Source organism: Oryctolagus cuniculus, chromosome 5 (assembly GCF_051225735.1).
Source record: "Oryctolagus cuniculus isolate XC-2025 breed Fujian yellow rabbit chromosome 5, ASM5122573v1, whole genome shotgun sequence".
Taxonomy (NCBI): Eukaryota; Metazoa; Chordata; class Mammalia; order Lagomorpha; family Leporidae; genus Oryctolagus; species Oryctolagus cuniculus.
Window position 1 is genome coordinate 62970717 of NC_142871.1, and position 25100 is coordinate 62995816.

At 43.3% G+C, this 25100-nt stretch overlaps 1 protein-coding gene across 3 annotated transcripts in view; it reads left to right on the forward strand.

The window, feature by feature from the left end:
* The window catches only part of SNX3 (sorting nexin 3), a 51177-nt gene that overhangs the window by 20171 nt on the left and 5906 nt on the right, over window positions 1–25100 (forward strand). For all 3 annotated transcript variants that reach the window (XR_016233373.1, XM_089332346.1, NM_001171324.1), the window contains exon 2: window positions 21271–21366. Coding sequence is in view for 2 of the 3 variants with exons in the window: in XM_089332346.1 (XP_089188472.1) it covers window positions 21271–21366 (96 nt within the window). In the remaining variant the exon portion in view is untranslated. The remainder of the gene's footprint in view (window positions 1–21270; window positions 21367–25100) is intronic.

The following is a 25100-nucleotide window of genomic DNA, read 5'->3' on the forward strand; positions in this document are numbered from 1 at the left end:
CAGATTTAAGAGAAAGTTCAGGGCCATAGAGCTGCTGGACTCTGCTGCGATGGTGGCTATGGCCAGTAGGGAGGCAGACCCAGAACAGTACAGAGGTGGCTTTTCAGAAAAGCCAGTGGCGGAGATACTTATTAAATGTTATCTTAGTGTAGTTTGAAAGCTTTATTTATTTATTTATTTAATGTCTGCTTTGAATCAGGCATTGTAAGAATAGAATGCCTTCAGAGCATTGATTTTGGAGTCACATGGGCAAGAATTCTCTCTGCCTGTTAGTAAACATGTGACCTTGCACAAGTTACTTCTCTCTTTGAATTTCTTCAGCCATAAAGTAAAACTTAGGAGAATTAAATGTGACATAAAGCATAATGTTTGCCCTACAGTAAGTATCCAATAAGTGATAATTTGTGCGAAATAGTAATAGTTCTTTAATTATTGGCAGTATTTTCATTTTATCTTTTTTAAGATTTTATTTATTTGTTTGAGAGGTAGAGTTACAGACAGTGAGAGGGAGAGACAGAGGGAGAGGTATTCCATCTGCTGGTTCACTCTCCAGATGGCCGCAATTGTTGGCCTGCGTCGATCTAAAGCCAGGAGCCAGGAGCTTCTTCCTGGTTTCCCATGCGGGTGCAGGAGCCCAAGCACTTGGGCCATCCTCTACTGCTTTCCCAGGCCATAGCAGAGAGCTGGATTGGAAGAGGAGCAACTGGGACTAGAACCGGCACCCATATCGGATGCTGGCACGGCAGGTGGAGGATTAACCTACTGCGCCACGGCGCCGGCCCCAGTATTTTCTTTTTTTTTTTTTTTTTTTTTGACAGAGTGGATATTGAGAGAGACAGAGAGAAAGGTCTTCCTTTGCCGTTGGTTCACCCTCCAATGGCCGCAGCAGCCTGCGCACCGCGCTGATCCGATGGCAGGAGCCAGGTACTTATCCTGGTCTCCCATGGGGTGCAGGGCCCAAGCACTTGGGCCATCCTCCACTGCACTCCCTGGCCACAGCAGAGAGCTGGCCTGGAAGAGGGGCAACTGGGACAGATTCCGGCGCCCCGACCGAGACTAGAACCCGGTGTGCCGGTGCCACTAGGTGGAGGATTAGCCTATTGAGCCACTGCGCCGGCCTCCCAGTATTTTCATTTTAAAAATGATGAAACTCATGGGGCTGGCCATCTGGTACAGTGGGTCAAGCCACTGCTTACAACACCAGCATCCCATATTGGAGTGCTGGTTCTAGTCCCATCTGTTCTTCTTCCAGTTCAACTTCCTGCTGAAGTGCTTGAGAAGGCAGAAGATGGCTCAAGTACTTGGGCTCCTGGCTTTGGCCTGGCCTAATCCTGACTGTTTTGGACATTTAGGGAATGAACCAGTGCATGAATGATCTGTTTCTTCCTCTCTGTCACTCTGCCTTTCAAATAAATAAAATAGATCCTTGATAATTTTTTAAATAAATGTAATGAAACTCAGATTCAGAAAAGGAAAGTAACTTGATATACTGTGAACAATTTTTACAGGAGGACTTGAACCCAGGTCAGCTTGACTAATGTATCTGTTCCTTGCTTCTTCAAGGAACCAGAAATGGTGTCATAAATTTGTGATTAGCTCCTTTTAAGCTAAATCTATAGTCATGGTACAAAGTAAGTATTGAATTGTACTCATATTTACTTGTACTTTTTCCTCCAACAATGCACTGTATCCATAACTTCCATAGAAAGTGATGTAACAGTTTGAGCCGTGTGTCTTAAGGTACAACATTAATATCGTTACCTTGAATTTCTTAGGCAAATGGAAAAACAGAGCTTAAAAACTCTTCACCCACAAAGATGAGCATCAAAACCTGCAGTGCCGGCATCCCATTTGGGCGCCTGTTGGAGTCCCGACTGTTCCACTTCCTATCCAGCTCTCTGCTATGGCCTGGGAAAGCAGTAGAGAATGGTTCAAGCGCTTGGGCTCCTGCACCCGTGTGGGAGACCGGAATAAGCTCTTGGCTTGGGATCAGTGCAGCTGCAGCTGTTGTGGCAATTGGAGAGTGAACCAGCAGATGGAAGACACCCCCCCCCCCCGCCTCTCCTTCTCTCTGTGTGTAACTCTGACTTTCCCCTTAACTTTAATTTTATTATTTTTAAAGCTTTTTATTTAATTTGCAAGTCAGTGAGAGATTTCCCATCAGTTCACTCTAAATTCCCTGGGGCTCAACCCGTTGGGCCACAATGCCAGCCCCTGTCTTGAAAATATTTTAAATCCTGCTGAGCTAATTATGTCTGGAAACCTTTGATAGCAAGTTGCAGCTCCTCTGGTGACTTGTACTCTTAGGCAGGGTTTATTATAAAAACTCTTAGACAAAGAGTTACTTCCTGTTTGTAATAAAAAGATTTTTGTGTTATGACTTGAGTTCTGTCAGGCTGTTAGAACAATAATCACCCTTTGTGGGACTTTATGAAAGGATAAGTATTGCAGTGACACTGCTGTCAGTCTGCAGATTTAAAGTGTGCATGTGTATAGTGTTTAATGTCATTGTCTGGTTGCTCCAATTATACCTAATCACTGATTAGAAGAGAAAGGAGTCTATTAATATATATATCACTCATGTTTTAAAGAAGATTCCTTTTTCATGTTTTTTATAGTTTCCAGGTAAAATTTCATGCTTTGAAGAAACAGCTCCGCTTTCTTGTTGTTGTTTTTAAAGATTTATTTATTTATTATTTGAAAGGAAGAATTAGAGGGGCCAGCGCTGTGGCATTGCAGGTAAAGCCGCCGCCTGCAGTGCCGGCATCCCATTTGGGCGCCTGTTGGAGTCCCGACTGTTCCACTTCCTATCCAGCTCTCTGCTATGGCCTGGGAAAGCAGTAGAGAATGGTTCAAGCGCTTGGGCTCCTGCACCCGTGTGGGAGACCGGAATAAGCTCTTGGCTTGGGATCAGTGCAGCTGCAGCTGTTGTGGCAATTGGAGAGTGAACCAGCAGATGGAAGACCTCTCTCTCTCTCTCTCTCTCTCTCTCTCTCTCCCTCTCTCTCTCTCTCTCCCTCTCTCTCTCTCTCTCTCTCTCTCTCTCTCTCTCTCTTTCTCTCTCTTTGCCTCTCCTTCTCTCTGTGTGTAACTCTGACTTTCAAGTAAAATAAATAAATCTTTAGGGAAAAGGAATTAGAGAAAAATTGGATGTTTTTGGAGGGGGAGGCTGGGTTTAACTGCCGATTTTGTTTGTAACTAACCATTTACAAATAACTTATCAATAATTCCTAATTTACATGTACAATATCCTGCCCAGGAGAACCTCATTGTAAACCAAGATATTATTACTACTACCAGGGTGTTTCAAAAAGGTAATAGAAAACATGCGTATTGTTTTTAAATTTTTTTTTTTACCATGAACTTTTTAAAATGCTCTTGGGTTTAGCTTAGCCATTAACTAAAAGTGAGAATGTCTAATGCAGTTCTTTTATGTGAACATACTTCTAAAAAAAGTTCATGGAGTGGCCAATGTTGTGCCACACAGCAGGTTAAGCTACTTACTGCCTGTGAGGCCAGCATCTCATAAGTACTGTTTGAGTCCTGGCTACTCCAATTCTGATCCAGCTCTCTGCTAATGCACCTGGGAAAGCAGCAGAAGGTGGCCAAAGTGCTTGGGCATCTGCCACATGTGAGAAACCCAGGTGGAGTTCCAGGTTCCTGGCTTTAGCCTGGCCCAGCTCTGGCTGTTGTGGCTGTTTAGGGAGTGAACCAGCAGATGAAGATCTCTCTCTCTCTGTCTCTGTCAGTCTGCCTTTCAGATAAAAATAAATTAATTAATTAGAAAAAGTTCATGGAGGGGCTGGCACTGTGGCATGGTGGATTAAGCTTCCACCTGCAGTGCCAGCATCCTATATGGGCGCCCATTCAACTTCTCATACAGCTCCCAGCTGGTGGCCTGGTAAGGCAGCAGAAGATGGCTCAAGTCCTTAGGCCCCTGCAGTGATGTCAGAGAAACAGAAGAAGCTCCCAGCTCCTGGCTTCGGATCAGCCCTGCTCTGGCATTACAGCCATTTGAGTAATGAACCAGCAGTTAGAAGACCTCTCTCTGTGACCCTGCCTCTTGAATAAATAAATAAATATTTTAAAAAAATGGTCATGTAGAGGCAGGCATTGTTGCTTAATGGGGTTGGAGTGCTCCTTCAAGTCCCCTTCTTCATCTACCTCCAGTGTCTGCTGCTGCCTCCTTATTTTCCTCATTAGCATTCCCATTAACGGGGCATCTCTTCCATCCTCCACAACTTCCTCCTTCTCCTTGAAGTCCTGGGTGGTGATCTTGGAGTTGGTGCTCACTGCCTCGTCTTACATGGTGGAGCATGCCTGGGATCTGATGCAGCAGGTTTAAGAGAAAGTTCAGGGCGTTAAAGCTGCTGGACTCTGCCACTGTGGTGGGGAGTGGCAGATGAAGGCTCAAGCGCTTGGGCACCTGCCACCCATGCATGAGACCCTGATAGAGTTCTTGCCTGGCCTGGCCCAATCCTGGCTGTTTGTATATTTGGGGAATGAACCAGCAGATGGAAGATGTCTCTTCTGTTTCACTCTGTTGCTCTACCTTTCAAGTAAATGAAAATAAATAGAGAGGGGAGAGTGAGCGAGCTTCCATCTTCTGGTTCACTCCCCAAGTGACTGCAACAGCCGGGGCTGGGCAGGCTGAAGCCAGGAACTTCTTCAGGATCTCCCATGTGGGTGCAGGGGCCAAAGCATTTATGCCATCCTCTACTGCTTTCCCAGGCACGTTAGCAGGGAGCTAGATCAGAAGTGGAGCATCTGGGACTCAAACCAGTGCCCATATGGGATGCTAGCACTGCAGACAGTGGCTTAACCTGCTGCGCCACAGTGCTGGCCCCAATAAATAAATTTAAAAGTTCATAAATGGGGCCAACACTGTGGCACAGTGGGTTAAAGCCCTGGCCTGAAGCGTCGGCATCCCATATGGGCACTGGTTTGTATCCTGGCTGCTCCTCTTCTGATCCAGCTCTCTGCTGTGGCCTGGAAAAGCAGTAGAAGATGGTGCAAGTGCTTGGGCCCCTGCACCCGTGTGGGAGACCCGGAAGAAGCTCCTGGCTTCAGATCGGTGCAGCTCTGGCCATTGCGGCCATCTGGGGAGTGAACCAGCCGATGGAAGATCTCTCTCTCTGTCTCTACCTCTCTCTCTAACTCTGTCTTTCAAATAAATACTCTTTAAAACAAAAACAAAAACAAAAGTTCATAGAAAATGGAATTAAAATATGTTTATTTTGGTATAAAAAGTATGAAATCTGTATAGTTTTCCATGTTACACATTTCCCATGAACTTTTCTTTTTAAATATTTATTTTCATTTGTATGAAAGGTAGGGTTACAGAGAGAAAAAAGAGAGAGAGATCATCTGTCCACTTGTTCACTCCCACAAGTGGCCTTAAAGGCTGAAGCCAGGAGCCCAGAAATTCTTTGATATCTCCCGTGTGAGTGCAAGGGCTCAAGCACTTGGGGCATCTTCTGTTGCTTTCCCAGGTGCATTATCAGGGAGCTGGATCAGCAGTGGAACAGCTGGGACTCCAGCTAGCTTCCATATGAGATGTCAGCATTGCAGGTGGTGGCTTAACCTGCTACACCACTGTGATGGTCCCTCCCATGAATGTTTTGAAGAGCCCTCAGATATCAGTTGCAAACCTGATTTCTACGAATAGATAATCTAATAAAAATAAACACTGTTGTGTTTCAACAAGCTATCAACAGGAAGTTAATAGTAAAGAAAAAGATGGACCAAAACCTAACTCCATTTACAAAGAAAAAAAATCAGTTCTTTTGATCAGGTCATTATGGAAGAGTTGATACTTTCCTTGGTTAATATTCCCGAATGAATTTAAACCTTGGAGTTTTGGGGAATCTCATCTACTCAGAACATAGTCAAAAGCTAATTGAGGAAGCAAAAAGGAGTAAATAGAGTTAAACAGCATGTCTGTATACTTTTGCATTACCAAGTTTTTATATATAAAATATTCTATAATCTTACTGTGTAACCAAATTCTGTCAGAGGTAAGTTATTGATTCAGTCGATCTGTTGCTGTGTAACAATGAATCCCAACAATTGATGACTTAATAGTAACAGCCGAGTATTGACTTCATCACAGTTCTGCAGTTGGGTGAGACCTTGTGAAGGGATGGCTTATCTCTGTACCACTTGTACCTGCTGGGCAGCTTGAGCGGAGGAGTTCCAAGATGATCCAGTGGTAGGCCTGGCTGGCAGCTCAGCCGAGACTGTTGATCATATATATGATCATATATATGAAGACATCATCTGGCTATCATCCATTTTTCTGCACTCCTGGCTTCTGCCTGGCCCTGCTCTGGCTATTGCAGCCATCTGGGGAGTGACCCTCTGACTTTAAAATACATAAATCTTGGGGCCAGTGCTGTGGCGTAGTGAGCAGGCCTGCCACCTGCCAGGCTGGCATCCTAGACCTACCTCTCTCTCTGCCTTTCAAATAAATAAATCTTAAAAAATACATACATCTTTTTAAGAAGACATACACAGAGAGTAAAATGGCCACCATAGTAATGCTAATGGACTGATCTGTCATATAGTTAACTTCCCCCCTATGGTAAGAACTTATTCAGCAGATGCCCTGACTGCAGCACATTATTATTAACAGTAGTTTTCATGTTGCACATCTGATCTGTTCATCCTACTTATTTACCATGTAGTATCCTTTGGCCTATATCTCCCCATTTCTTCCTCCCCATCCTGACCCTGGTAACCATATATATATATACACACGTGTGTGTGTGTGTGTATATATAATTTACATTTTTAAAGATTCCACCTAGGGCCAATGCTGTGGTGTAGTGGGTAAAGCCATCACCTGCAGTCCCAGCATCCCATATTGGCACCAGTTCGAGACCCAGCTGCTCCACTTTCTGTCTAGCTCTCTGCTATAGCCTGGGAAAGCAATAGAAGATGGCCCAAGTCCTTAGGCCCCGGCACTCACATGGGAAGACCCGGAGGAAGCTCCTGGCTCCTGGCTTGGGATTGGCGCAGCTCTGGCCGTTGCAGCCAATTGGGGAGTGAACCAGTGGATGGAAGACCTCTCTCTGCCTCTTCTTCCCTCTCTGTGTAACTCTGACTTTCAAATAAATAAGTCTTGAAAAATTCCACCTATAAGTGAGGTCATACAGTATTTTCCTCTTTCTGTCTGATTTCACTTCGTATCCTCCAGATCTACCCACGTTCTGGCAAATGGCAGGATCTCCTTTTTTAAGGCTGACGATACTCAGTTGTACAGGCATACCACTCTGAATAATGCTGCAGTGCCTATGGGAGTGCACATATCTTTAGAGGTGATTATTTCATTTCTTTTGGGTGTATACGTAGAAGAGGGGTTTCTGGATCATGTCCTCTTTGGAGAAAGGTCTATTCATGTTCTTTGCCCATTTTTAAATTGAGTTGCATGAGTTTTCTCTAAATCTTTGATGTTAACCCTTTATTTGATAAATGGTTTGCAATTGTAATTTTTTCAAAATCTCTAGGTCACCTTTCTGTTTCATTGTTTGCTCGCAGATCCATTTTAGTTTGATGCAGTCCCATTAATTTGCTTTTGCTTTTGTACCGTGACTTTTTGGTGTGACATTGCTAAGATCAAAGTGAAGAGCTTCTCCCCTAGATTTTCTTCTAAAAGTTTCATGGTTTCAGGTCTTAGCATTTAGGTCTTTTATTTATTTTGAGTTGATAGTGTATAGTGTTAAGATAAGGATCTAATTCTTTTGCATGTGGAAATCAAGTTTTCCCAGCACCATTTACTGAAGAGACTGGCCTTTTCCTAGTATGTCTAACTGGTGCTTTGTTGATAATTAGATGACCATACTCAGGTATGTTTGGATTTAGTTCTGGGCTCTTTATTCTGCTCCACTAATCTTGGAGTCCATTTTTATGCGAGGATCATATGGTTTTGATTACTATAGCTTTGTAATATTTTAAATCAAAAAGTGTGATGCCGCCAACTTTGTTTTTTTACCCCTCAGAATTACATTGGTAATTCAGGTTCCATGTGAAATTTATGATTGTTGAAAAGAGCTTCTTAAGTGATATTCTTTCACTGATTTCCACCTCATGGTTTTACTTAGAATGTCTTTGCATACCATTCCCAGGTCAATATTCTCATAGTATTAGATTCAAGTCGCTATTTTTGAGGAAGTAAGACTTTATTTCCCATATTCATCTCAGCTAAACCAGAATCACTTGGTGATCATGCAGCTTTCTAAGCGTCTATTCTGTCTTAGGGATGTTAATCTAGGGCAATGGTTTTCAACTCTGGCTACATCTTAGAATCACTTAAAAGTGCTTATGTTCAGGGCTGGCATTGTGGTGCAGCACATTAAGCTGCCACCTGTGACACTGGCATTGCCGTCCCTTATCTGAGCACTGGTTGGAGTCCTGGCTTCTCCACTTCCCATCCATCTCCCTGCTGATGTGCCTGGGAAAGCAGCAGATGATGGCTCAAGTACTGGGGCCTGTGCCATCCACATGGGAGACCTGGATGGAGTTCCTGGCTCCTAGTATTGGCCTAGCCCAGCTCTGGCCGTTATGGCTGTTTGGGGAGTAAACCAGCAGATGGAAGATTGACTTCTCTCTCTATCTCTGTCTCCCTCTCTGTCTCCATCACTCTGCCTTTCTAATTAGTTAATTAATTAATTAAAATTATTTTCAAAATTCTGATGTCCAGGGCAGGTGTTTAGCCTCGTGGTTAAGACACTTGCATCCCTTGTCAGAGCACCAGGGTTTAATTCCAAGCTCCTGACTCTAACTTCGTGCTAATGCAGACCCCAGCAGGCAGCAGTGATGGCTGAAGTAGCTCAGTTCCTGCCACGCATGTGGGAGACCTCTCCTGTGTTCCTGGCTCCCAGGCCCCTGGCCCAGTCCCAGCTATTTGGGGAGTGAACCAGAGGGTGGGAGCTCTCTTTCTTGCTGTCTCTCCATGTGCCTGTCAATAAAATACTGGTGTTCAAACTCTACTCTGAGAAGTTGAATGAGATTCTCCAGATTACAGCACTTGAGGGTTATGATTTCTGGGATTACACAAGTTGGAAATAGAAATAAAGAAAATACTCTGCACTACAAAAATTGTAGAAAAAAGGTCTTAGGCAGTTTTCTTTTACCATAAGCCTGTAGGATTAGTAAATGTTCATGAACTGTTATGAATGAATTTTTCTTTACCATAGAATAACTATTGCACAGTTCAGGTGAAGATTGTTCAATGAAAATCTTGCACAAGCTCACAAATGTTTCTTGTTGCTAATCCACAATTGAAGACTATGGGCAAAAGTAGAAAAGGTATATGGAATTACTTGGTTTATGCATTAAACTAATCTAGATAATTCATTCTCTACTGTTTTAGAAATAACACCATAAAGGATACTTCTTTTAAAATAGCGAGGAATTGTATCCCTGCAAGGCTATGTCCTTATTTTTTAAAAAAGAAAGAAACTAAATACCTTGGCCTAGTGACAATCTACATTTCAAAGGTTCTCCAGACTAAAAGCTTATTCTTCCTGTAAATGACTTCTCTCTAGCCATATTTAGAGTTCATCTAGGTTATAAACCATATCTCCAGTTTTTCATGCTGTTCCAGATAGCGTAAAACAAGTATCAAAAGTATTGAAGAGAGAGGTAATAGCTTAAGCACTTCTCAGCTTATCCTTTATCTCTAGATGTAGATATTTGGAGAAATGCAGCTGTTTAATGAGAACTGTAGTGGGCATCCATTTACATCTCTTAGGATTGGGTGAATAGAGTATGGCCTATTGAGTATACTTTTGATGTTGTTGCCAGTCTCTTTTTTAAATGTACACGTGACACTATCTTAAGAAATACTAGACACACCTTGTAAACATTTTTCTAGTATCTATTGTCAAGCTATTTCAGGTGATCACATTTTCAGGCTTGATTTTCCTGCTTGGCTATCAGAGATAATCAGGTTACAGATAGGGTATCAGTGAGCTGCTGACTTTAATAGGTCAGCCTGTCTAAGTATTTCAGACTTAGCTTTTTGGAGACCATAGTGTGGGAGTTTCCTGTGCTTGGACTGCAAGGAAGCACTTGTTTTAGACTTCCATACCATGGTTTCAAAAATCTGTTCTGTGACTATGTCCATGTGGATTCCTGATGATCTGATCTTGTGTGGTTAGTTACACTTTTTGTAGAAAATGGGTGGTTATTCTTTTATATAAAGAGTAGGTTGGGGCCTGTGCTGTGGTGTAGTGGGTAAAGAGAGAGAGAGAGAGAGATCTTCCATCTGTTAGTTCACTCCCTAAATGGCTGTGATGGTCAGGGCTGGACCAGGCTGAAGCCAGGAGACAGGAAGTCTATCCTGGCCTCCCATGTGAGTAGTAGGGGCCCAAGCACTTGGATCATCCTCTGATGCTTTCCCAGGCATTAGCAGGTAGCAGGATCAGAAGTGGAGCAGCCAGGACTTTATCCAGCACTCCTGTGGGATGCTGGCATTGCATGCAATGACCCAGCCTGCTGTGCCACAATGCCAGCCTCCAAACTGTCTCTTTGATGCATTTGTGTGTTTTTCTCTATTTGTGTTATACCTCCATTTAAAAAAAAGTAATTTTAAGATAATCCAGGTAAGGGCCGGCGCTATGGCATAGTGGATAAAGCCGCCACCTGCAGTGCAGGCATCACATATGGACACCAGTTCGAGTCCCAGCAGTTGTACTTCCAATCCAGCTCTCTGCTATGGCCTGAGAAAGTAATAGAAGATGGCCCAATCTTCAGGCCCTGTGGGAGACCCAGAAGAAGCTCTTGGCTTTGGATCAGCACAGCTCCAGCCGTTGCGGCCAGATGGGGAGTGAACCAGTGGATGGAAGACCGATCTCTCTCTCTCTCTCTCCCCCTCTCCCCCTCTGCGTGTCTGTAACTCTGCCTTTCAAATGAATAAAATCTTAAAAAAAAAAAAAAAAAAAAAAAAAGATAACCCAGGTAATTCTGCAATATAACCAGGTGGAAGAGCCACTGATACCTTTTTGGTTTTTCACCACCTTTTTTTTTTTTTTTTTAAGATTTATTTATTTACCTGAAAGTTACAGAGACAGAGGCGCAGAGAGAGAAAGAGAGAGAGAGGTCCTCTATCCGCTGGGATGATACAGAGCCAGGAGCTTCTTCCAGGTTTCCCACATGGGTGAAGGGGCACAAGCACTTGGGCCATCCTCCACTGCCCTCCCAGGCCATAACAGAGAGCCAAATCGAAGTGGAGCAGCTCGGACTTGAACTGGCACCCACATAGGTTACCAGTATCACAAGCAGTGGCTTTACCTGCTACACCATAGCACCGGCCCCACTGATATCTTTTTTATTTTAGTGGTAGTAGCAGAATATGGAAGGTGGGGATTTTTAATTGAATAATGTTTATCTAATTTTATTGAGTTTATTAGATGTACCATCCTCTGGTCCAGTCCCCAGATGTGTACAACAGCCAGGGAAGTAGCCAGAAACTGAACCCAGGTTTCCCATGTGGGTGACAGGGACCCAACTACTTGAAACTATCACTTACTTCTTGCCAGGATTAGGTGTGGCTTTTTAGAAAAATATTTTTAAGATTTATTTATTTGAAAGGCAGAATTTCAGAGAGAGAAACAAAGAAAGACCAACATCTGGGCCAGACCTGGGTTAGATGTGATTTTAGTAGCTGTTGGTGGGTTAAGCTGTGGCCTGCTGCACTGGCATCCCATAAGAGCACAGTTTGAATCCCTGTTGCTCCACCTCATATCTAGCTCTCTCTGCTCATGCGCCCGGGAAAGCAGCAGAAAATGGCACAAATACATGGGCCCCTGCCTCCCAGGTAGGAGACCCAGTTAGAGTTCCAGACTTCTGGCTTCCATATCACCCAGTCCTAGCCATTGCGGCCATTTGCAGAGTAAACCAGCGAATGGAAGCGCTCTCTCCCTCGCTCTCTTGCTCTCCTTCCCTCTCCCTCCCTCGCCCTCTCTCTTTCCCTCTCTCCCTTTTTCCCTTTCTCCACCCCCATCTCCCCCCCTTCTCTTTCTCTCTCACTCTGCCTTTCCAATAAACACATAAAGAAACCTTTTTTTAAAAAAAAAATTAGAAGCTCCTTTCTGTGCCAGATACAAATATTCTTATATTCTCAGCTTCTGTCTCTCTTGATAATTATTTTGTAGTTTTCCAGTGTTTATGTTAGCAAACAGTGGTAACAAATTAACTATCATTTGGCATATGAAAATAAAGACTTTTGGGTGTATAGAAAAAAATGTGATAGGTTTATGGACTTCATAGATTCCAGGCAACCAGGTAACTTTTTCGAGCTACCTATAATTACAATTCTTTGCTTTTTAAATATTAATTTTGGCCATTACCATGATATAAATTTAAATGATTGTTTATAGTGAGTTTCTTATACAGGTCCTGAGATCAGTCTGGCTTATTTGAACCTCATTTTTGCTTCAAGTATATAATGAAATATGATTTGTAGAACTTTTCACTAACACCATGAATGAAAATGAGAAATCAGAAGTAGACCAAGATTACCCCGTTTACCTTTTCTGACATTTACTAAGAAATACCCATACAAAGCCAGCGCCGCGGCTCACTAGGCTAATCCTCCACCTTGCGGCACCGGCACACCAGGTTCTAGTCCTGGTCGGGGCGCCGGATTCTGTCCTGGTTGCCCCTCTTCCAGGCCAGCTCTCTGCTGTGGCCAGGGAGTGCAGTGGAGGGTGGCCCAAGTGCTTGGACCCTGCACCCCATGGGAGACCAGGATAAGTACCTGGCTCCTGCCATTGGATCAGCACGGTGCGCCAGCCGTGGCGGCCATTGGAGGATGAACCAACGGCAAAGGAAGACCTTTCTCTCTGTCTGTCTCTCACTGTCCACTCTGCCTCTCAAAACAAAAAAAAGAAAGAAAAATAAACACCCATACAAATTGATGCTGCTTTCCTATGCTAGACTTTAGGAATATTTTTGCCTGTCTCTTGAGATCAGGGGAAATATGTGAATGTCAGAGTGAGAATACTAAGTGTTGTTGTTTGAATTTCCAGAGTTTTTATCATATTAAAGTCAGTCATATTTAAGCCTGACTTACATTTAATTTTAGAATTCAGTACTCTTATTTCTCTCTGGATAATCCTAAAATATTTTAAGTGGACATCCAAAGTAAAACTTCTAAGGGATTTTGGCTATGATTTACTTGAGTAGTCTGACTCTTGTCCTTTTACTTTGAGCAGATAAACCTTAGGACCAGCTGTCCTATGGCTACACCTAAAACGCACCTGCAGCTAAACTGCCACATTCTTTAGCTTCTGTTTCTGTGGTAACATCTCCTTTCTATTTTCTGTTGAAAGATGCCATTTTCTTGCTCAAAGGTGTTTATTAATACCTGATGCTCACAGATAAGTATCTTTGCCAGACACTCAATGACTTTAACCTTTATAGTCTTATTTCCCATTGTCTCTATACTTTAGGCTATATAAGAATTAAGAATTACTAAGTCTTTATTTTTTCTTTGAAAGGCAGAGTGACGGGCAGGGGGTGGGGCAAGGATGGGCCATTGGCCGATTCACTTCTGAAATGGCTACAGCCAGGTATGGGCCATGCAGAAGCCAGGAGCCAGGAACTGTGTCCAGTTCTCCCACATGGGTGGCAGGGACCCAAGTACGTGTGGGCCATCTTCTATGGGTTTCCAGGCCCTTTAGCAGGAAACTGCATTAGAAGCGGAGCATATGGGACGTAATTTGGAGCTCTGATGTGGAATGCTGTATCACAAGCTGCAGCACTGTGCTTCCCTGCCAGCTCTAAGTCTGTTTCTGCTGCACCTGCTTTTTCTCTGCATTTAGTTCATACTATTAACACCATTTTCAACTGTCATCCTGTGGTATGGCTAGCTCCCTGTGTTAAACCTGGCCAAATCCGTTATCAGTTCCTTTAAGCTTCTTTGTTACTATTCAGATGCTCTGCCTTATGTACTGTTTTGAAATAACACATCTCAGTAGCCTTTCTCATCAGTCTCTGGCTAAGTCATATTGTATAAAAGCTGCATAGTACTTCGTGTTTCTATCAGTTTCATTAGGTTTCTAAATTTTTTGTATTTCTGGTTTTCTTTTTGTATTGGTGGGGGGTGTTACCAAACAATGCTAAAGTAAATTTCTATTCACTTATACCTTATCACATATTTAGAAATATTTGTAGGTTTAATTCCTAATGGAATTGTTGGCTCAAAAGATAGATGCATTTGGGGCTGGCATTGTGGCACTGTGAATTAAGCTACGGCCTACAGTGCCAGCATCCCATACAGGTACTAGTTTGAGTTCTGGCTACTGCACTTCTGATCAAGCTCTCGGTTAATATGCCCAGGAAAGCTAAAGATGGCCCAAGTCCTTGGGTCCCTGTATCCATGTGGGAGACCCGGATGAAGCTCCTGGCTTTGGCCTGGCCTAGCCCAGGCCGTTGGGGCCATCTGGGGAGTAAACCAGCAGATGGAGATCTCTCTTTCCTCTCTCCCTCTTTTTCTGTCTCTCCTCCTCTCTGTGTAACTCTGCTTTTCCAAGAAATAAAATAATTTTTAAAAAAAAGATGCATTTAAAAGAGTTATAAATCTACCAGTATGCTCTATTTAAAGGCTAAACCAGTTCTCAATACCATCAGTAGGCTTTTTTTTTTTTTTAAGATTTTATTTATTTAAAGATAAGAGTTACAGAGAGAGGTAGAGCCAGAGAGAATGAGAGAGGTCTTTCATCCGCTGGTTCACTCCTCAAATAATCGCAGTGGCCAGAGCTGAGCTGATCCGAAGCCAGGAGCCAGATGCTCCTTCCAGGTCTCCCACGTGGGTGCCGGGGCCCAAGGACTTGGGCCATCTTCTACTGCTTTTCCAGGCCATAGCAGAAAGCTGGATCAGAAGTGAAGCAGCCAGGATTCGAACCAGCACCCATATGGGTTGCTGGCACTGCAGGTAGCAGCCCTACCCACTGCACCACAGCTCTGGCCCACTGTTTTTTTTGTTTGTTTTGTTTTTTTGTTTTTTTACAGGTGGACAGTGAGAGAGAGAGAGACAGAGAGAAAGGTCTTCCTTTACCGTTGGTTCACCCTCCAATGGCCGCTGCGGCTGGCGCACTGTGCCAATCTGAAGCCGGGAGCCAAGTGCTTTTCCTGGTCTCCCATACAGCCCATACCGGCCACCAGTAGGCTTTTAAAATGATTTTTAAAATGACTGTCTTGGCCAGCGCTAATCCTCCACCTGTGGTGCCGGTACCCCGGGTTCTTGTCCCAGTTGGGGCACCGGATTCTGTCCTGGTTGCTCCTCTTCCAGTCCAGCTCTCTGCTGTGGCCTGGGAGTGCAGTGGAGGAAGGCTCAAGTGCTTGGGCCCTGCACCTGCGTGGGAGACCAGGAGGAAGCACCTGGCTCATGGCTTCGGATCAGTGCAGCGCCAGCCGTGGCGGCCATTTAGGGAGTGAACCAACGGAAGAAAGACCTTTCTCTATCTCTCTCACTGTCTAACTCTGCCTGTCCAAAAATAAATAAATAAGACTGTATCTCCTCTCAACAACACTGGGCATTTAGAATTTAATGCCTGCCTAATAAGTGAAAGTGGAATATTGCTGTTTCAATTAGCATGTCATATGTGAGTGATTTTAAACATTATTGGCTACTGGTTTTTCTGTGTTCTTTCAGTTTTGTTGGTTAGTCTTTTTTATATTTACTTTTATGTATTTGAAAGGCAGAGTTAGAAAAAGAGAGAGAGCTTCCATCTGGGTCACTCCCAAAATGGCCACAGTGGCAAGGGCTCTGCCAGGCTGAAGCCAGGAGCTAGGAGCTTTGTCCAGGTCTGCCACATGCTTGCAGGGGCCCAAGCACTTGGGCCATCTCCCTCTGCTTTCTTTTCCCAGGCAATTAGCCAGGAGCTGGATCGGAAGTGGAGAAGCAAGTAGTTGAACCAGTGCCCGTATGGGATGCCACTGTCACAGACGGCAGCTTAACCGGCTGTGCCTCAGCACCAGTCTTGGTTAGCAGGAGCCGAGCCAATCTGAAGCCAGGAGTTTCTTCGAGGTTTCCCATGTGGGTGCAGGGGCCCAAGGACTTTGGCCATCCTCTGCTGCTTTCCCAGGCACGTTAGCAGGGAGCTGGATGGGAAGTGGAGAAGCAAGTAGTTGAACCAGAACCCATATAGGATGCCAGCATCACAGGCAGCAGCTTTACCCGCTACACCACAGTGCCGGCCCCTTGAATTGTTTTCTAAGTTCTCTACATTTTAATGAACTTAATTCCTTTGTTGTATATTACAAATATTTGTCCATAATTTGTTATTTGTCTTTCAAGTTTGTTTATGGTTTATAGTAGTTTCTTTGTCATTTCCATCGTAAATTTTTAAAAAATTTATTTTCATTCTGATTTGAAAGGCAGAGGGACAGAGACAGAGAGAGAGAGAATCTTCCATCCCCTGGTTCACTCCACAAATAGCCACACGGTGACAGGGAACCTGCTGAGGCCAGGACTGAGAGCTCAGTCCAGGTTTGATGTGAGTGACAGGAACTCAGCTGTTGGACTCAACACTGGTGCCCCAGCCCAAGGTCTGCATTAGCAGTTGGTTAGAATCGGGAACCAGTATGGAAGCAGGTGCTGCAGTGTGGGACGCCGTTTAACTGAGGCTGCCCAGGAAGAAGTTTCAAGGCAGATTTACCACTCTGAATGTAAAGGGTGTGATGCGACTTTGTCAGAACTCTAAAGCAGCCCTCATCATAGCCACCTTAAAACACTGAAAGGAATTTTCTTAAACTATGATCCTGTTTGTAATGTATAATTTATCAGACTGTTAACTAATCGTGGAGGGAAGGGACTTTTCCCTCACTCACTCCCCCTCCACTAGGGGGAATCAGATATAATCATGATTGTGTCAAAAGTTCAAAAGGGAAAATGGGAGGTAAAATGAGCTGAATTGGCACTTTTCCCTCAACGTTGTACCTGTAAGCTTGATATGTTGTTTCAGAGATTAACTTTATAGACTTCCGTGCCCAGAAGTATGAAAATTCTTAAGGAACTCTTTTCACAAGCTTGATCTTAACATATTGAATAAAGAGAGCAGTTAATCCCTTTTGTAAAGTAATTTGAGAGGAGGGGATTCTAAATGTAAAATCTCACCTGCAGAAAACACTCAGCTCTGTGAAGGCTTTTCTATCTTTAGACACTTACAAAGACTTAATATTTTAATGCGGAAGGGTGAACTTGGTTAAAAAGCCAATGGGTGAAATTAGAGAGAAATAATCCAGTGCTTTCTTTCTGGAATTATCATCCTGCTCTCCAGGGGACCTGATTTTATTCCCTGTGGGGAATGAGAATACCTCTCTGTACAACAAGCCAGCACCTCTAAATATAAGCTTGACTTTTAGTATAATAAGAGTCTTGTTAGGTGCAATTTTGCTCTTAGTCATTAATACAATGAACAAATGTTGTGGTTACCTGGGAAAGAAAATTCAAGTGCTTTAAACCTCTTTTGAGATTAGGTTTCGCGCTTGAAACCTATACACTGTTACGCCCAATAGCATCGGTAGAAGATTCCAGGCTGTAAGGTATACAACATAGAGGAGTTAATACACTTTGGAAAAAAATTGAGGGCACTACAAAATGGATTTAAGGTCCTGAATAAAGAGCTTTTCTTTTGCTGAATGACAACTATTTACCAGTGGCATTAGGTTTAACAAATGAGAGGAATGTTCCTTGGAGTGAATTTTACAGGACGGTGATGTCCCTTTGTACAAAGCAGGACACCTGTCTTGCCCTACAGCTGGCATTTTTTTCTTTTCAACTATAAAATATCTTGCAGTTCTGGAAATAAAGACTGAATCAAGGGACAAAATATATTGTCTAAAAGAATATATGGTGTTAAGTAGCATTTTTAGTAAGATACGGCATTGTGTTACCTTCGTGATGCTATATGCATATGCATTTTTTTAAAAGATATATTTATTTGTTTTGAAAGAGTTAGCAGGAGATATATCTTCCATCCACTCATTCACTCCCCAGATGGCTGCAATGGCCAGCACTGGGCTAGGCCAGAGCCAGGAGCTTCTTCCTGGTCTCCCACTTGAGTGGCAGGGGCCCAAACACTTGGGCCATCTTCTGCTGCTTTTCCTAGGCCATTGAGAAGGAGCTGGATTGGAAGTGGAGCAGCTGGGACATGAACCAGTGCCCATGTGGGATTCCAGCATCTCAGGCAGCTTAACCTGCACACAGCGATGACCCATGCATATGCATTTTAAAAAATTTTTTATGAAAACGCCAAACATACTTTGTTAGCACAACAAAGCAGTCATCACAAGACATGTCTGACACCTGTGTTGTAAGAGATTTCATTTTCTCCTCTTTATCCATTGACTGTGACATTGGTCAGTGCCCTCAGGGAAGCCTCATCCTGGGTACCTGCAGCCAGGCAGGGCAGGTGTGGCCAGCAGTCACCAAGAGGATGTGCCCTTCCACGCGGCAGTGATCCTGTCCCTTCCAGCAGCACAGGCAGCCCAGGCTTGCTTCCCTTGGGGCTTCCTCAGGCCCCGCCACCCTCCCCAGCTTCCTCTCCTTCTTCTCCTTAAATCTTTTGATAATAAAATGATGGCATTATACCAGTTCTAATAGTCTTTAGTCATAAATCTTTTTACTGGACTTGTTAGCATATTTTTTCTTCAGAGGGACTCACTAGAAGATAATACAAATGTTTCTTGTTTTTTACTTTTGGAAGTTGACAGAAGAGGTAACAATTAGTGTTTGCACTCTTGTAAAGGACGAAGTTGGGGGGGATGCAGGGTGTGGGGCAGGCATTTATCACAGCAGTTAAGTTGCTGCCTGGGACATCCACATCCCACGTGGGAGTTCCTCGTTTGAGTCTGGCTCCTGCACTTGTAATACAGCTTCCTGCTGATTTGTATCCTGGGAGTCAGATGATGGTTCAAGTACTTGGGTTCCCGCCACCCACATAGGAAACCCACATGTGTTCTGGGCTCCTGGCCTCAGCCTAGCTCAGCCTTGGCTGTTGGGGCATATTGGAAGTGAACAATGGGTAAAAGATTCTTTGTCTCTCTTTCTCACTCTGTGTGTGTGTGTGTGTGTATGTCCGTGTCCTTTTGCCTTTCAAAAGAAAAAAGAACAAAGAGTACATGTTTACCTTGTCCTCTATTTGGAAAACTCTGAATCTATGAGGATGACTTTGTTTCCTTTTTTTTAAAGATTTTATTTATTTGAGAGGTAGAGGGAGTGACAGAAAGGTCTTCCATCTGCTGGTTCACTCCCCAAATGGCCACAATGGCCCGAGCTGCGCCTATCTGAAACCAGGAACCAGGTGCTTCTTCCTGGTCTCCCATGTGGGTGCAGGAGCCCAAGCACTTGGGCCATCTTCTACTGCTTCCCCAGGCCATAGCAGAGAGCTAGATTGGAAGAGGAGCAGCCGGGACTAGAACCGGCGCCCATATGGAATGCTGCCACCACAGGCAGAGGATTAACTTAGTGAGCCACAGCGCCAGCCCCCCTTCATTTCCTTTTATGTTCCCTACCTCCCTCTCTCCTCCCCTTTTTCCTTCTTCCCTCCCTCCCTCTCTCCCTTCCTCTCCTTTTTTTTTTTTTTTCCTGTCAGGAAATGTTTTTTTGTTTGACTTTTTTTTTTTTTTTTTTTTTTGAGATTTATTTTTTATTGTGAAAGAGTTACAAGAGGAAGAGACAGAGAGATCTTCCATCTGCTGGTTCACTCCCCAGATAGCCACAACAGCTAGGGCTGGACTAGGCCAAAGCCGGGAGCTTCACCAAGGTCTCCCACATGGGTGGCAGGGGCCACTTGGTTCATCTTCTGCTTTCCCAGGCCATTATCAGGGAGCTGGATAAGAAGTGGAGCAGCCAGATGCCAGTGTCACAGGCAGTGGCTTTACCTACTATGCCACAATGCTGAACCCTTTTTTTTTGATTCTTAATTTCCTTCTAATGGTAAGAGAATGTGCATTGCAACACTTCCCTGGTTGTTGGCATTCTTTAGAAGGCCATTAAGAGTAATGCTTTACAGTGGAAGATGCCCCAAGTCCTTGGGCTCCTGCACCCATGTGGGAGACCCAGAAGAAGCTCCTGGCTTCAGATCACACCATTGCAGGCATTTGAGGAGTGAACCAGCAGATGGAAGACCTCTCTCTCTCTCTCTCTGTCTCTTCTTCTCTGTTTAACTCTGACTTTCAAATAAATAAATACATCTTTAAAAAAATAATGCTTTATAGCCAAACAAACAGAAGCAGGATGGGACAGGGAAAGAGGGGAGACACTGGTCAGTGGGTGCAACCTCACAGATGGTGAGCAGGTGTAAGTTCTAGTGTGCCGATGCATGGCCTGGTGACTGCAGACAAGGAAAAGAACTGTAAACGTTCTCACTCTTTTCTCTGATGTGATCACCCCACAATGTGTACGTGTATTGTGCCCCATAAATATATACTTACTTGTGACTTTTTTAAGAAGTAAAACTTAAAGCCTTACTCGTGTCTTTTATTGTTCTGGCTCTAATCTAGTTCTAATAACAGTGTCTTGTATTTTGTGTAAAAGTAGGTAGCATGTATTTTCTGTCAGAGCACTGTGTACCAAGGTACTAGCTGAGCTGGATAATAGAGCTAGCTTTGCTTACCCCTACTCACTGCAATAATAAGGGGGAAAATGACCTATATTTATGTGACTAACCTCAGAGTGATATCCAGAAGCATACATGTAATGGTATGTTTTAAAAGTTGTATTCTAGGGGCTGGCACTGTGGTGCAGTGGGTTAAAGCCCCAGCCTGCAGTGCCAGCATCCCATAAGGGCACTGGTTCAAGTCCTGGCTGCTCCACTTCTGATCCAGCTCTCTGCTATGATCTGGGAAAGCAGTGGAAGATGGCCAAAGTGCTTGGATCCCTGCACCCATGTGGGAGACCTGGAAGAAGCTCCTGGCTCCTGGCTTCAGATCAGTGCTGCTCCGAGGGTTGCGGCCATTTGGGTGTGAACCAGTGGAATGGAAGACCTCTCTCTCTTTGGCTCTACCTCTCTCTGTAACTCTGTCTTTCAAATAAATAAAATTAAATTAAAAAAAAAAAGTTGTATTCTAGTTTAAACAATACACTTTTTTTCCCTAAGTTTTGCTATAGGTAAAAATGTCTTACTAAGTTAATGATTTTCTAATCTAAGGTAGCCAGACTCACATTATCAATTTGACAGATTGCCCCTCTACCCCCAACCATTTTCTTTTGAAGCCTCCTTAACCTGTTTCAACTTAGGGGTGACTTTTTTGTTTCAGACAAATCTTCCAATTTTCAAGCTGAAGGAATCTACCGTTAGAAGAAGATACAGTGACTTTGAATGGCTGCGAAGTGAATTAGAAAGAGAGAGCAAGGTAAGAGTTGTTTTTAAGACAAAACATCTCAAGTTTTATTGTTGAAGACCTTTCAGGAAAATGATTTTGACCGAAGTAGGGTTAAAGCAGACACAGTTTCTTTTTTTCAAATCTTCAGTTATTTCATGGGTGTTGGGGAGGAGCTGTTGTAGTTTTTCCTTGGAACTCTTTTTGTTTTCTTCAGTGCCAACCAAGGCCTTTGTTAACCCACACTGGAGTGATACTTCTTTGAAGTTTCTTGCTTTACTTCCTTCCTTTCTGTCATCTTACCCCACCTCACCCTCTCTGCACCTCTGGCCAAGTTTCTCTTCTTCCATACATCTCATGTCAGTGTATTTCCAGTTTTGTTTTATTGACTCATCACAAGTATGCTTTTTCATTACCACACATATGTACATGTGACAGTTTTCATGAAACAGTAATTACCTTTGTGTAATATAGGCAGATGTTCTTTAGATTAGCTTTTCCTCAGTGGTGGCCCTGACCTGCTAGTAGGTTGTCACCTGTGGTCTAACAACACTGTTGGATTTCTTCTCTTAGAAGAAACTTTGATGGCTTTGGCTGCAAAATAAATTGAATGGAGTGAAGCCTCACCCTAAAATCCCTCATTTCAGCTCTGTTCCAGAGTGGCATCGCGACCTGGAGCCATGAAGGGCATGGGATGCTCAGAAGGATGAAAAGTGACTTTAGGACTAAAATGCAGTAGGCGCATACTGTGGGAGGCAGTAGGTGATAGCTCAGGTACTTGGGTCCCTGCTATCCATGTGGGGACCCAGGTTGAATTCTCAGCTCCTGGCTTCAGCCTGGCCCAACCCCGGCTGCTGTGAATGAGAGTATGTGTGTGTCTGTTTCTCTCACTGACAGCTCAACTGTTAGGCCAGGTGTCTACCCCGCAGTACCCATTTCAAGTGTATCATTCAGTGGTGTTTAGTGTATTCCCGGAGCTTGCAAACATCACTGTAATCAGTTGTAGAGCATTTTATCACCCTGTAGAAGAAGCCCTGTTCCCATTAGTTACTTCCAATTTCTTCCCAATTGCTCCTTACCAGCTCTCAGCATCCACTAACTGGCTTTCTCTGGACATAGCATATAAATGGCATGTAGCAAATATTTTAGCTTATGTTTGTTGTTTGCTCAACTTTTTTTAAAATAACTGGAAAATCACAGGATATGTGATCCTTTGTGTGCAGTTTATCTCACTTTGCATGTTCCTGAGGATCAGCCTGTTGTAATATGTATCAGTACTTTTTGCACTGGTAAGTAACATCCTGTTGTGTGGATATACTATATTTTATCTGTCCATCATTTAGTGACCTTTTGGATTGTTACATTATATATATATATATATGTGTATATATATATGTGTGTATATATATATGTATATATATATATAAATACAATACTCTGAAGAACATTTATGCACGTTTTTTTCTGGACCGGTTTTCATTGCTCTTAGGCATAACTCTTTTGCCAGGCTGTGTTCCAGAGCAGCGCACCAATTTCATTTCTACCAGCAGCATGTGAGAGTCCCACTTTGGTACACCTTCTCTTCAGTACAGCTGTCCTAGTGCCTTGGAAATGCTGTCTTCATTTGTTGTTGGCTTTGATTTTCTTTGATGGCTAATGATGTGGATCATCTTTTCATGTACTTATTGGCCATTTGGGTGTCTTCTTTGGAGTAATGTTTATTCAAGTCCTTTGCCCATTTATTTTGCCATTTGCCTCTTTATTTGGAGTTGTACATAGAAAGTCAAAGGAACTCTCACAGGTCCAGGTCCTTTATCAGATACATTATTTGCCAAAATCTCCCAGTCTGTGGGTTATTTTTCACTTTCTTCATGGTGTCCTTTGAAGCACAGTGCTTCCCATTTAACAGACCAGGTAAGTATCTTGGGGACTGAACCTGTGAAAGTTGTACTCACGTTAGAGTATTGCCAAGGGCGACAGCATCACGTTATCATATGTTAATACTTTTAACTGAGGTGGATCAGATCTGCTCTAAACTAGGTGACCTTGGTTGTCTTTACTGGGGAGTATAGTTCGGTCCCTCAACTTTTATTCAAGTGCTTTGCTTTCAGTGTATTAGGCTTACCAGGTGTCTTCCTGTCTCTCACACATGACTTAAAGTGGTGTAAGAATTCTAATGAGATCTTTTCAGACTATTTAAGCAAAAATAATTTAATGTTGAAGAGGATCTTTTTAGCGCTCATGATTTTTGTTGATTGTTACTCCTGTTGTATGCAGTCTTAGCATCCATTTGAAAGACTGTTTTGAATGTATCTTACCCACATAGTGATCTTTTTCCTAAATTTTCTGTCAATTTCTACCATGAGTTAATAATGGTCACTTATTTAGCACACCAATTCTAGAGTTTGTTTTGTTTTTTTAAATTTATTTGGGAGGTAGAGCTACAAACAGTGAGAGGGAGAGACAGAGATCTTCCATCTGCTGGTTCACTCCCCAAATGGCTACAACAGCTGGAGCTGAACTGATCCGAAGCCAGGAGCTTCTTCCTGGTCATCCTCCACTGCTCTCCCAGGCCATAGGAGAGAGCTGGAGAGAAAGAGGAGCAGCCCGGACTAGAACTAGTAGCCATATGGGATGCAGGGGCGGCAGATGGAGGATTAATCTACTGCACCACAGCACTGGCCCCCTCTAGAGTCTTTTTTTTTTTTTTTTAAGATTTATTTATTTTATTTGAAAGTCAGAGTTATACACACACACACACACACACAGAGAGAGAGAGAGAGATATTGAGGTCCTCCATCCAATGGTTCACTCCACAAATGGCCGCAATGGCCGGAGCTGCGCCAGTCCGAAGCCAGGAGCCTCTTCCGGGTCTCCCACGTGGGTGGCAGGGGCCCAAGGACTTGGGTCATCTTCTACTGCTTTCCCAGCCATAGCAGAGAGCTGGATGGAAAGTGGAGCAGCCGGGTCTCGAACTGGCACCCATATGGGATGCCGGCGCTTCAGGCCAGGGCGTTAACCCACTGTGCCACAGCGTCGGCCCCATAGAGTCCTTTTTTATGTAGTAGCTTTTATATTATAGCTTTGTAGATAGAGGTGTTTTCTGCTGCCCACCAAGTAGTGATCAGTGGTCAGGATCCTTTTATTTCTCAATTGTAAGATCCCTGTAGATTTTAACACTCAACTAAACAATTGATGAATATTAAAGGAGACTTCAGGAAATAAAACCTTAGATGTTTATAATCACTGGACTCCTGGAGTAATAAATCTCAGAAGAGATTATAATGTCTAAGTCAGGCATCTGGTTTCATGTTGTCTTTGTTGTCATTTTTGTTGCTCGTTTGTATGCAGTTGAACTGAAATTTTCCTTTTTTTCTGTAAAATCATTGTTTTAGGATAAATTTCTAGATACAAAAATTACAGCAAGAACTTAAAGTTTTTACTCTCTTGGAGTAGATATACTTTGTGTTATCAGTGAAAGAAATGTTTTAAATATATGTTTGTTATTTTCATTTCTCCTTGTTCTAATTGTTCACTTAAACCTTTTCTGTTTTGATATAAGGAGCCAGCTAAGTGGCTGGTCATTTAAGATATTTAAACTTCTGTTGTATGCTCACCTTTTCTTGGCCCATAAGAAACCTAAAACAGAGTCCTTGGTTTGAAGGTATTAGTAGGACACTTTCCCTCCAGAAGGCCTTTGAGGATGTCTGGAGGCGTCTGTGGGGCAGAGGGCGGCAGGAGTGCAGCGGAGTATTCTGCAGTGCACT